Source organism: Bos mutus, chromosome 7 (genome assembly GCF_027580195.1).
Source record: "Bos mutus isolate GX-2022 chromosome 7, NWIPB_WYAK_1.1, whole genome shotgun sequence".
In the NCBI taxonomy this organism is placed as follows: domain Eukaryota; kingdom Metazoa; phylum Chordata; class Mammalia; order Artiodactyla; family Bovidae; genus Bos; species Bos mutus.
Window position 1 is genome coordinate 70,488,436 of NC_091623.1, and position 13,724 is coordinate 70,502,159.

The 13,724-nt window shown below is 42.7% G+C and overlaps 1 protein-coding gene across 2 annotated transcripts in view; it reads right to left on the minus strand.

The window, feature by feature from the left end:
* The window catches only part of PRDM6 (PR/SET domain 6), a 113,670-nt gene that overhangs the window by 17,010 nt on the left and 82,936 nt on the right, over nucleotides 1-13,724 (minus strand). For both annotated transcript variants that reach the window (XM_070374082.1, XM_070374083.1), the window contains one exon: nucleotides 4,487-4,829. In XM_070374082.1, the coding sequence (XP_070230183.1) occupies nucleotides 4,487-4,829 (343 nt within the window). The remainder of the gene's footprint in view (nucleotides 1-4,486; nucleotides 4,830-13,724) is intronic.

Genomic DNA, 13,724 nt, shown 5'->3' on the forward strand with positions numbered 1-13,724 from the left:
AACGGGGCGCCGTTTAGGTCACTGCAGGCTGTATTGAGTGAGAAAAGAACTAAGCTCTATGTAAGAAGGAAAAGATTTCAGGAGACTGGCAGAAGTACAGAGCCAAGACACTCGGAGAACATGGAGAGCTAGGGAGAAGATAACCTTCACACGTAGGGGAGGGGGAAACAATGGAACAGAAACACCAATGCATTCCAAAGCAACTATTAGGGTGATGGATTATCTTCAGGTTCCTCCCATCACACAGCTCTTTCTAGAGTTATCTTCCCCTCTGGTACTTCCACATACAATTATATAAACAAGGACGCTCAAAACACAAATGTGAGTGGCTGATATTTGTGAGTATGTCAAATGTGAGTGTGTCCACGAGTGTAAAGGCAAGCTTTCCCCATGTGGCACAATCAAGAAGGAAAGGAAAATGATGCAAAATAAAGATAAGCACTGTAGAGACATTCCGCAGAGAATAAAATAGAACATATTCATCAGAAAATAACCCACTGTGATTGAAGGCTTTGCTTACTCCTTTCTGGAGCGCCACGACCACTGCCACTACCCCCAGTGGGACCTTGGAGAGTCTCTGCAGCAAAAAACAGAAGGGAAAGGGATTTCTAATTCCTGGTTCAAGCACAAGTCTGTCAAGCTGCCCTGGCCTGGATGATAAGCTTATGTGCCTGTGTGTACACTTGGTCACTCTGTCATGTCTGACTCTTTGCGACCCCATGGACTGTAGCTCACCAAGTTCCTCTGTCCATGGAATTTCCCAAGCAGGAATACTGGAGTGGGTTGCTATTCCCTTCTCCAGGAGATATTCCCAACCCAGGGATTGCATCACATGCATTGTTAGGCAGATTCTTTACCACTGCACCACCTGGAATAAACTTATGCTAAACCATAAATGTTTTTTGAAATCCCTAAATAATATCTAGGTTGATCTAGATTCCTATAGCTTCCTCCCTTTGAATTTACTCATGAAAGAAAAAGTCAGTAGCTTGAGAAAAGGGAAGAAGAAATTTGGAGCGGTGGGGAGGTATGTTTAATATTAGGACATCCCTGGTGGCTCAGATGGTAAAGTGTCTGCCTACAATGTGGGAGACCCAGGTTCGATCCCTGGGTTGGGAAGATCCCCTGGAGAAGGAAATGGCAACCCACTCCAGTACTCTTGCCTGGAGAATCCCATGGATGGAGGAGCCTGGTGGGCTACAGTCCATGGGGTCACAGAGTCGGACGTGACATTAACACAAAATTAAGAAATAACAATCCTGTGGCTTCTGGACCCTATTATGGGTATATTTTTATCTTTAATGCTAACTGCTACTTTGCCAGGTCAAATGAATTTTCCTCTTGTGTTCAATGTAAATAATATGGCAGTGAAAATCGGTAAGGCTGCCAATCCTGGGTATCCTCGGATCTCTTTCCTTTGTATCAAGGCATAGACTTACTGATGGTCCCTCACATGAAAAAGCTTACAAATAAAGACACACACAGTCTCTCTGATGAAAGTTCAAATGTCTTGGGTTTCATGGCCAAATATTCAGTCTGTTGAGTGAAAAATCTTTTGGACCTAAGATTCGGGGGACTGTTTCAAAACTTGGACACATCTGAAACTAAACTCTAGCTTGTTTACTTTTTGACTTTGTCTTCTGAGTCTCCCTTTCTTGCCTCTAGTTGTAGCAAGATTTTCCTATCAAAATAAAAGCATTTGTGTTTTTCAAATAGAAGGGAAATGGTTTCTGACTGGCAGGTTCTAAGTTTTTTCACTGTTTAGGGCTGAATGGGCACAAACTGCCAAGGACTAAAAGTCAGTTAATTTTTGGAGTCAATCACTAAAGAAAATACATCTATTCAGCAGTTCAAAGTCTCCACGTGGATAATAAAAGACTCCAAATCTCACAACTATGCACAAAGTGATGCTCCACTTCAGTTCTATATATTTCTCCTCTGCAGAAATTCACTCATGTGGTTAAGAATTATGGAGAGAACGTCTTCTACCCCCAAATGTGCTGGTACAGGAAAGCTTGTGAGAGTGTGGAACACCAGCCATACAGCTCTTCCAAGCCTATATCCTGAAAGCACATTATGTATCTCAGTGAAACTAGTGGGTCAAGGAGACTGAGCATCTCTATTTCCCTTACCCCCACTAACCAACTCAAATGTGATGGAATAATTCAAGCATCTCCCTGTTATTAATAAGAAACACTGTACTTTATTACTCTGCCTATAAAAGGACTCCTTCATTGAAGTCATAATTCTTACTTTTAACTTATTCATGAATGATGGTGACCCCCTCTCAAGTCTTCACCAACAAAGTACAGGGAAAGGAGAAGGAGATGAGGTGATCTACCTGCATATCAAGTACATTACTTCACCCCATCTGGGAGGGCCTGGCCAAACCACGCCTGGACATCTGCATCAAACAAGCCCAGTGGGGTCTCACACAGGATAGGAGTCTCAAGCCACCTGGATTTTTGCCAGTAGCTCTAGATTAGCTTGGAATTGGCAATAACCTAACAGTCTCTCGTGGAAGTGTATTTTGTACACTTTGTAAGTTTTCTAATTTGTCAGGCACTTGTCTGACAGATTACATAGATGCTTTACAAATTCTAACACTATTATTTGACAGAACAGACTTCACAGGAACTTAAACCAGAATACACACATGGTTTTCGAAGCGAAACTGAGGTCAGACAAAACAGTCTGTTTTGCTATCTTTTTATTTACCATGATATATTTCATTGTTTCATATGACATTCAGTGTGAAGTCATCATACTCAAAGCTAAGCTTTCGGTTCCTCCATCCAGAAATTTTCAACTATCATTTCATCTTACCTTGTGTATTCAGTTGTGATGATCACAATGAATCTCTCAGGATACACCTAAACTCATGCATACCTAAAGTCCCTCAATTTAAAAAGCAAGTTTATAATAACAAATTGTAATGCACTTCTTATATTAAAAAAAAACCAACCAAAATGCTTTGCAAACTTTGAAAAGATATATCTTTAGGCTATCCGTATACTTGCAAGGAAAGCAAATTAAAAAAAAAAAAAATCCTTCTGGAGTAAGAAAAACATTTCCAAAACTTTTGTGTTCCCTTAAAGCCAACACTACAAAGATATGCAGAAGTCTGTTGGTATTTTCACCAGGAGGCTCTCCTATTGAAGGTAAAAGATGATACAGACACAGCTGCCTTAATGGCCTTAATATGAATGTTTCAACATCAATCAGTTACAGCAATGCTTTGATGCCAAGCAAGTGGTGTCTAGCATGGCACAAAAGAAAACATATACACACATAAAAATGCATGTGTACCCTAAAAATGGATCATTATCTGAAATAAAAAGATAAAAAATATAAATTAAATGGAAATAAAATAAATTAAAAAAATAAAAAAGATCTGCCCCCTCTCCAACATCCTCCCTGCCTGCTTGGGTTCCAGCACACTGCTGTATCCTGCAGAGCTAAGGAGGGGACAGTTGGGTGCATATATCTTAGGGCAAGGAGTGCTGAGTGGCTTAAGGTTAATCAGTGGCTAAATTAAGAAAATTAATTCAGGAGTCCTGCTTTGGAGTCTCCTATTCTACTTCCAAAATTTACTTTCTGCCTTTATATTAAAAAGTTTTTTAGGTAGTTTGCATTTAATCAAATTTTCATAGGATGTGAAGGAGAGATAAAACACTGTCCTTTCTTACTGAATTAATTTGATTTTTGTCTTTTGCGCTACCAGCTATCAAGACTGTCGAATAAACCCGTTTTGATTCATAAATAATAGTTCCATTATGTCTACTGTGCCACTCATCAAAGTACCTGAAATTTTAATTCACTTGTTCAGCTAAATTTCATCTTCAGTTCATGGCCATAAAATTCTTTATTGACAAACTTTCAAACCAACTTTGACTCCGAGGTATCTAGTCAACATTTTTCTTCTGTGTGGATATTAGTTTATTGAATAAGTGGCATCTGTTTTCCTCCACATCACTAGCAGAGTAGGTATTTCCTTTTGACAGCTTTGCAGGATTTATGGGTTTGCATGCTCTGAAGAAAAATAGTACTAAGCAAAAAATTCCAATTCATTACCTCTTAGTACTTAATTAAGTTCATACCCACGGCACACTGGAGGTGAACCCTGAGACGACTGTGACAGCAGCGGAGCGGGCAGCTATATTATCTTTGGAAGACAGAGAGGATTCTAATTATCCTGACCTCATTTTTTCCACCTATGATATTCATAAGTTTGCACCTTCTATTTTGCCTCCCTTTAGACCCAGGCAGAGCTCTTTGGAAAGTGACAGAAGATTCCTTTCTGCAGCCCCCATTCATGCAGCCCTTCTACACAATAAAAGCCAAAGAAGCACCTCACATGACTCTCAACTTTCCAGACCTCTGATTGCAGGATTTTCCCCCAGGTGTGGCTGGAAGAGGCGACAGGAAGGCAAGCAGTGAGTCTCACAAGCACGCACACCCTGGGAGCGACGAGAGGTGGGGTTACCTGTCAGGGTTCTGTGTGCACACGTGCATCTGTAGCAGGATCCGCTGTGTAAAAGTCTTAAAGCACTGCCCACATTTCCAGAGGTGCCAGTCACTGAACTCCGAGTGGAGCTGGCTGGTGGAGGTGGGGCTCGCCAGGACGCGCTGGTTCTTCACGCTGATTTGATTAAATCCAGATTCCAGGGGCCCTGACTTATCCAGGAGGGAGAAGTTCCTGCCGCACGGAGTCTGGGGGAAGACAACAGAGCGCTGCTGGGGAGCCTGGGAGAGTTTGCTGCTCTTGTTGAAGGGCTGCAGGGCGTCCTGTCTGCACATGGCTTCCATGACTGTCGAGGGGACATTTACTGGGAGAACAGCAAAAGTTTGAGATCAGTTTTATTTGCCCTTCAAATAAGCAAAGCACAGGCTTCTAAAAAATTCCTAGAAGTCATAATAACAAACAACATCTAAAAAAATTCCTGTAAGTCTGTATTTTAAAAATTGGCTTTTCTGGTCTCAGAATAAATGTAAGAGCAGACAGTTTGATTTGAGGGGGAAAGCACAATTATCCAAAATGAACTCATTCAATGTCTATTTATTAAGCAATGATTATCTGCTCAAGATTTTCATAGATGGTCTTTGCCCTCACAGAGTTACTTATGACCTGAGATAAAAGACTCCATAATGAGGCTCCACACTGCAGCCCAGATGTGGAGACCGTTGAGATGGGAGGTGCAGCAGGGGACAGGGAGAGGAAGGAGGGCTCCCCGAGAAGGGGGCTTTGAGCAGAGAAGGGAGATTCAGGCCCTCTGGATTTCAGGCCTTCCGCTCAATCCTGTCAGCACAAAACAGGTTTTCAAGGAAAACTGGCTGAAGGATGAAGGCAACCCTATGAAAGATGCCTGGAGACAGAAGTCTGGCACGCTGGTGGGATGGCGGGGAATCAGGCCGACAGAACACAGCATGGGTTTTCGGCACTGGGGGAATAAAAGGGCAGCAGGGGGCAGACCTCAGTGGGCCTTTAACGTCCAAATAAATAAATAAACAAAAGACCTTGGGCCTAAGAAACAGACACTGACTGTTTTTGAGCATAGGAACAGCAAGAAAAAAGAAAGAATTAGTGTTCAGGGAGGGCCCGAGAGAGGCACAATGCACAGACAGGGTGCAGTGGATAAGGTGAAGTGGGAGGCAACAGAGTAGCAGTCACGGAGCTTGAAAGTTGGGCTTTCGAATCACAAAGAGCTATGTTCAGATCCTAACTCTGCCTTTTATTAGCATGGTCACCTAAGGCAAGTTACACAATCTCTCTGTCTCTGTTTCCTCATCTGTAAAATGAGGGCAGTGGAAATAGTAATCTTCACAGTAATAGCAGCATGGCTTAGTGATTCAGATGGCCAAGATTTAAACTCCACTATCTACACCCGTCCCTTGGTATCCAGAGGAGTTTGGTTCCAGAACCCTTGCAGATCCCCAAATCTGTTGATGCACAAGTCCCTTATATAAAATGGCACAGTATTTGCATATAATCTACTCACACCCTGCTGGATACTTTAAGTCATCTCTAGATTAGTTATAACACTTAATACCATTTAAGTGCTATGTAAATAGTTGCCAACATACAGCAAATTCAAGTTTTGTTTTTTGGCACTTTCTAGAATTTTTCTTCCAATATGTTTCATCTGTGGTTGGTTGAATCTGCAGATGGAACCCACGGATACAGAGGGCTGACTGTATTACTTTTGACTGTGGGCAAGTATAGGACATCTAAATCCACAATTTAGTCCTTGGTAAAATGTAAAACGGTCATCAGAAGGACTGAATGAGATAGTGCAAGAACTCTTCATTGGGCTGATGCTGCAGCTCCAATACTGTGGGCCCCTGAAGTGAAGGGCTGACTCACTGGAGAAGACCCTGTGATGCTGAGAAAGACTGAGGGCAGGAGGAAAAGGGGGCAATAGAGGATGAGATGGTTGGATGACATCATCAACTCAATGGACAGAAGTCTGAGCAAATTCCAGGAGATGGAGGACACAGAAGCCTAGCATGCTGCAGTCCATGGGTCGCAAAGAGTCGGACATGACTGAGTGACTGAACATCAACAACAAGGACGCTTTACCTCTGAGTGTTGTAATAATCACATGTATAAGGTGAATTCAACAAAGGAACAGCTTATCTTGCAGGGCTCTGGATTGGCCCATGCAGTTGGCCTGGCCCGTCCTGTCTTAGGAAGGAGAACTATCAATTTAAAAAAGAGACTCACAGACCAAGGGAGAGTTTGTCTAGTTGGCAGTTCTTTACCCTGAATGCATAATAGACTCACAGGGGAGATTTTCTTAAAAATACCAGAATCTCTTGGTAGGGCCTGGGCATCTGCATTTTTTAAAGTCCCCCCCAAGTACTTATAATATATAGATATGAGAACAACTGATCCAGTTCTACCCTCTCTTATAACCAAAAAAAGAAAAAAAAAAAAAAGCTGAAGGTCTAATAATTTGCTCACGGTCTAATAACTGCCCATGGTCACACATTTGGTTAAGGACACAGCTAAGCTGAAAGTTTTAGCTCTCTGATTTCCAGGGTGATTTTTTTTTTTCCTGACCACACTCCAATTCTGTGTCTACTCAATAGCTGTGTTGCAAAAATAAAAAGGACATTTCACAGCTAGTACAGAGGTTTTTTGTGTGTGTATACAAACCCATAAATAAACATAAAAGTTATAAATGCACCTATAAACCCATGCATATACATATTTATGTCTATATTTCATGTATAAAATTTGTGTATAATTTCAACTTCTGGGGCAAAAGTGTATCACCAATATGAAATGTGTGCACACATTTTAGACTTTCAAAAAAACCTTTGATTGCACAGAGGCTGTGACTTCTAAACTACATACTGAAAGATAAAGAGAAATGTTTTATGTTTTGGCTCTTTCTTAAAAAACAAAACACCAGTACTGTCAAGAGATTAAGGTAAAACTCCTCTTACTTAGCCCATTTATAACTAATCCGGAAGAGATAAAGCAAAGGGAAACCCGCAGGTCTTCAGGCAACACAGAGCTCTGGTGGGTTGGGAAGGCCAGACTAGCAGGAAGGAAGGCAGGGTGGGGAGACTGTGGAATGAAGATGTCATCAACATGCAAGAGAGCAGGAAAGCCAGCCAGAAGCTCACTGCTGGAAAGAGGAATATGATGTCTCTGGGGGAAATCATACAAATAATACTCTGAGTATAGATTATAAAGGCTGACTTCTCACTTAAGCTCTTGGAAAGTAACTCAAGAAACTCATTTTCAAAAATTGTTAAGGTCACATCACCTTTCTATTAAAGAAAAGAATGTGTGGGCCAATAGATTTTTCTAAGTTTAATAACCAAAGTCAAAATAGTAACAAAGAAAAGTTTATATTAGCTTTTAGGATGATTTGGGATAAACAGGGATCTAAGTTAATGATAATAAGAGCATTGAGGTAATAGGAGTTGGGATGCTTATTCTCTGTCTTATTTTCTCTTACAGGGTCCTCAAAACAAACATGTTTTCAAGATATACCAGCAATGCTTACACTCTATATTCTGCTTTTGGCATCACCTTTTCTTGTACTTGTGAATAAATTCAATCTTACTGAACGAAATGGGCATATAATTTAGAGAGAGAAAAAAGTAAAGCTAGGAATGGATAATTTTCACAAAAGAACTGTATTTGCTCTCAAAGTTGTTCTGCAGAGTGCCTGCACATGCCCACAGACCCTAGAGGTCTAGATACCCTTAAAGGTCTAGAACTTTAAGCAGGACTTAAAGGACGCAGAGGATCATTCTTTCTGAATACCACTTTGATGGGGCCAATAAACAAAAGTATTAATGAAAAACAGGGAATTATAAGAGGACAAGAAATGAATCAGAAAAGACTATGCTATCCCAAGCCAAGACAGTCCAGACAACTGCAAAATGCCCAGAGACAACTAAGGAAATTCCTCCAAAGGATAAAGGGGTTTCTCCATGAAGACATGGTAAGCAAAGAAGACTTTGTCTTCAGTCTATAAGACAAAGATTGAGGGGGAGAGGGAAAACTCTGGAAGCTCTAAAGGATATACTCAAGAAAGAACGTGAACTCACCAAATCCTGCGAAATTAAAATTCTGAGAGAGAGCAATACAGGATCTGTATAACAAAGTCCTATTTTACACCCTCAGTCATTCATTCAGCCCATGAGTGCTTACAGAGCATTGGTGACAAGCCAGACACTGCAAGCGCTGCAGATATAGAGGAACAGGACAGTAATAGCCCGACTCTCAGACCATTTAAACTCTCATGAGAGAGACAGATATACAAACGTCTTCACAATTATTTACTTGGTTTCATCAAATTTAAAGTTCCATGAATTGCAAGCTGCACCATTAATTTTAAGTCACTGTCATTAATTTTAAGTCACTGTGCATTGTAAGACCAGGTTCAGAAAGATTAAAATGCAAAAAAATATGCAAATCTTAGAATTGACAATATATAGTCTCTACAAGTATAACTGCTGTGACAGAGAAGAAAAGGAGTCAGGAAAACATCTATCAGGGCTGGAAACTTGGGGTAGGAAAGATAGTTTCCTTGAGACAGATACCTTGAATGTGAAGTAAGTTAGTACAACAGAGGACGGTGGGATCTGTAGCAAACCAAATAGAGCATGGGCAGTCTGATGATGCTTGAATTAGAATTTTACAAAACACTAAGTGAGCCATACAAAACATTTCTGAAGACTATATGTAGTCCATGGGCTATCATTTTAAAGAGCTGGGGATTGATTATAAGAGTAACGGCAATCCAAAAAAGGGGTTGAAGCTAGGGTGTAAGGTGATTGCACTTATACTTTAAATGCACCATCACCCTATATCATTAAATGAAAAAGTGAGCTGCAGTACAAAAAATCTAATAGTAGTAGTGTTAGTTGCTCGGTCATGTCCGACTCTTTGTGACCTTATAGCCTCTAGCCCTCCAGGCTCCTCTGTCCATGGGATTCTCCAGGCAAGAATACTGGAGGGGGTTGCCATTCCCTTCTCCAGGGGATCTTCCCAACCCAGGGGTTGAACCCAGGTCTCCTGCATTGCAGGCAGATTCTTTACCATCTGAGCCACCAGGAACCGAGAGGCAGAGAAAAAGAGGGAGAATGTGCACAAATGAGAGAATGGGCAAAAAAATACATCTGGAAGGACACCTTAGAACGTGTCAACTCCCTGCCTCTGGAAGAAGAACTACATGTCCGTATTATCTTCTGAATTCTGATCAACGGAACCAAAAGTTAGTTAAAAACTAACTTTTAACCAAATAAGTGATTAAACTGAAACAACAAAATCAATGAGACTTCACTTTGGCTGCTGTGATACTAAAACGAAAAATGCAGAGGTCCAGGCCAAAGCTGTTTGTGAGGCTGATCGGGAGGTGGCAGCAGAAATGGAAAGAAAAGCATTTAAGAATATATAATCAACAGGGATTTATGAATGACTAGACAGATGGGCTGAGAAAGAACAAGGTGTCAAGGTTTCTAGAAAGAACAGCTGAGTGAATGGGAGTGAGGTACTGAATTGGGAGAGAGACAGCTTGGGGGACAGAGTAGGATGGTTTCAGTTCACTATGTTGAGTTTGAGACATCTGTGAGACAGGCAAGTGCAGGTGGGAATTCAACAGGTTGACAGGAGCCTGGGTCTCCAGTGAGAAGTCTGAGCTGGCAATATAAATCTGGTAGCACCTGTCTGAATTCAGGTCCCCTGGGAAACAGTCTGAAATGGAGATCTGCGTTTTGTGTACAAGAGGTTTACTGCAGAACGAGGAGAGAGGATGGTGTCAAGAGCAATTAAAAGCACTTAACTAAGCACTTAATTAACCTTTCGAGTCATCTGGCTTTGGAATAACGGGAGCAGTCCTTAATACCCACCCACACTGACCAGTCCCTGGACACAGGCTACACGGGGAGGGAACACGACCAAGGGTAAAGTGGCTCTGTAGGCTGAAGACAATTCAGCTCTCAGCCCTCTACACCCTCAGAAAGCGGAGGGATGCGGGCCTCAATCCTAAAGCAAGGCTCGCAAGGCGCCAAGGACTGAGGCATCCAAGAGGTCAAATCTCTCATGACAGCGGGCTCCTCTGTGTCTTTTGCCGCTTCCTTCAATGAAGGTGTTTTTCAGTGGCCACTGCCTTCTATTGGAGTCCTGAGCAGATACCTCTGGGGTGGAACTCTTCTCTGCTTGTTCTAGGACCCTCCATGTCCCTCCAGTTCTGGGCCAAGTTTTATATCAGCTTCTTGGCTTAAGGTTTCCACAACTGGCAGGTAATGCAAAACCCAACTCCATACCCTCCCATAGCTGGGGCCGGTTTTGGAATGCGACATACTGCTTTCATCAATGGCCCCAAATGGAGAGCTCCTTGGACTACGGGCCTGAGGGTAGCACTTTCTAGTCCCCATTCAGGGACAAACAGTGATTTCTAGTTCCCGGATTTATGGGAGGGGTCCAATCTCAGCTGCCCACTGTGCACGAGGGCCTGGAACTGGACTTGTCCCAGTTCCTACCGGCCTGGTGGCTCAGAGAGTGGAGAATCTGCCTGCAACGCAAGAGACCTAGGTTTGATCCCTGTGTTGGGAAGATCCCCTAGAGAATGGAATGGCTACCAACTCCAGTATTCTTGCCTGGGAGAATTCCATGGACAGAGGAGCCTGGCGGGCTACAGTCCATGGGGTCGCAAAGAGTTAGCCAGAACTGACTGACTATCACTGACACCACCGAGGCCAGCTCCCTGCTATGGCCATGTCACAAGGCACCCGTATTAGGTTCTACAGTGTAGTTTTTGCTTATGTGCCTTCTCCTACACTGAGCCCTTCGAGGACAGGGTCTGAGGTTTTGTTCCCCATCACGATGCTCCCCATAGGGTCTTGCAGACCGATGTTCTTGTTGGACTGAACTATACCATCATCTCCTCAATGTTCACAGACAGAAGGCTTGATGGAGCCTTCTCTACCCAGGGCCTAGTTCCACACTGTTGGTGGGATGGTGGGGCCAGGGCACCATGCAGAGGTGCCCGTCTTTATTTTCTGCTCTTTAAAATCAAAACGAAAAGGCAGGCCTCTCTCAGACAGAGTTTAGTCCAGTGTAACAACCTCTGTGTTGCCATCAAGTTTCACATTCCACCACCTCAGCTTCATATGCCAAGACAGAAAAAGCAGCAGGAAGACTTGTTTAACATTTATTCCCAGGTTTTTTTTTTTAATTTCCTCTGAAATGAATATGAATACACTATGGTCTTTACACTCTGCAGGAGCTAATCCCCCACTGGAAGCTTTGGGGAACCTCATTCCTCCTTGCGGATACAATCTGTCGACACAGGCGTTCCTTCAGGCTCTTCTGAAAGGCCCACAGTGGACGCAGCCGTGCTCTCTTTGCAGCTCTATTACATTTAGAACTATGGGTTTTTTTCTTTTTTCTTTCTTAAAGAAAATAACATATGAATTGCTTCCAGAGCCCAAATGCCTGTGTGAAACGCTGCCCTCTCTTTGAGGCAAGGCGGCTTTCAATGGCTGGTCCGGGCAGGGAGCGTGTCCCACTGCTTCGTGGCCGCTGCCAGAGGGGCCAGTGCCTGAAGCCTGAACCCACCCCACACGCTCAATAGGAAATGTGTACTTTCACCGTTGAAAGAACCATGGGAAGAAAGTGGTATTTTTATAAATGAAAGTGCTTAATAAGTATTATTCACTAAGCAAAATCATATTTTCCTTGAATGTCTTGGATCATGTAACAATTTTATTAACCAAGAAAAAACAGCTGGCTGAACTTTGTATCCATCGCTTCTAATAATGGCAGTAAAATCCTCAATATATATCCAGTGAGTGTGTATTGTTTACTGTGTGCACAGCACTAGAAGGAGGCTCTGTGGAGGCATTTTGTCAAATAAGTCTTTGATCTCAAGAAGCTTCTTTATAAGGTACCTAATTTATTTTGTGGCTAGCTTGGTAGAATAAAAATTGTCTTCAAATTGCTAATCCTGGTGAGATGATTTAAATTACTCAGGGCTGTGAAAGGCTATCTGTTAAATTATCTGTCCATGCCCTTTCACACATTTGCTCTTTTAAATCACACCGAGTATTTTCTCGGTACAGAAAAAAGAGCCCTCATTATAAAGCCTCCCTAGGTACCTCTGTGAATCATATGGAATGAGAATCCATCTTCCAGTTAGAGTCAAAGCTGTATATCTACCCCCACGCCATCTGATCAAGCTTTCTACTGGTTTCTTGGGTGGCCAATCCCATGATAGATATACGACTTTGAGACAGGAACTGAAATAAAATTCCTATAATACCCTTAGGGGGATGGGGGATTGTCACTGTTGAACATTTTAGTCAATGACTTAATTCTCTTTCAACTTCCCTCCACCCTTACTTAGAGCTCTGAACTCAACCCAAAAGAGCTACATGGTTTGTCTACTGAATCCATAATACTTGAAAGTGCTGAAGTTTTGCGAATTTCCTTCCAAGGATTTCAGGTGCTAAATGATACATAACATGTGCCCTGGTAGAGTTTATTCAATACTCTAATCAGCAACCTCAAGAATGCTTCACAAAGGCTGAACTATGGGAGAAAGAAGGTCTGAGAAGCAATGCCCCTGGGGTTGCCACCAAGCACATTTTGGATGGCACTAGCATACAACCTGGAGACCAGCTGGTACACTCCCAGACACCACAGTCAGGTGGCTGTGAATGGCACACAAAACCCAAATCATCCAGCCCAGGCCCTAAATCCCTCTCATCCTTGTAACAGCATCACAAGGTAGAAGCAATGTTGCAGACGTGAGACTTCCACCCCAGAGATCCACGTCAAAGGGAAGAAGAGCATTCCCTGAGCAGTCACTTCACGCTTCCCATGAGTGACTCGTAATCCAGTTAAGTGGCCACTCCATCCACCCAGCTCTTCAGACCAAAGCCCTGGAGTTATCCTTGACTCCTTTCTCTTACTCGGCATCCAACGTGTCAGCAAATGCTGTTGACTTTACCTTCAAAATGTACCCAGAATCCAAGCGCTTCTCACCACCTCCACCACTTTTACCCTGGTCCAAACCACCATCACCCTTCCTCCCTGGATTCCAGCAAGAGCCTCTAGCCGGATCCTGCTCCATCCTCACCCTCACTGTCAGATCTCCACTAAGTGGCCAGAGTAAACCTGTAACAACTTCAGTCAGATCATATCACTCTTCTGCTTGAAACTCTACAATACTGCATTTGTCCAATGCAAACAGAGT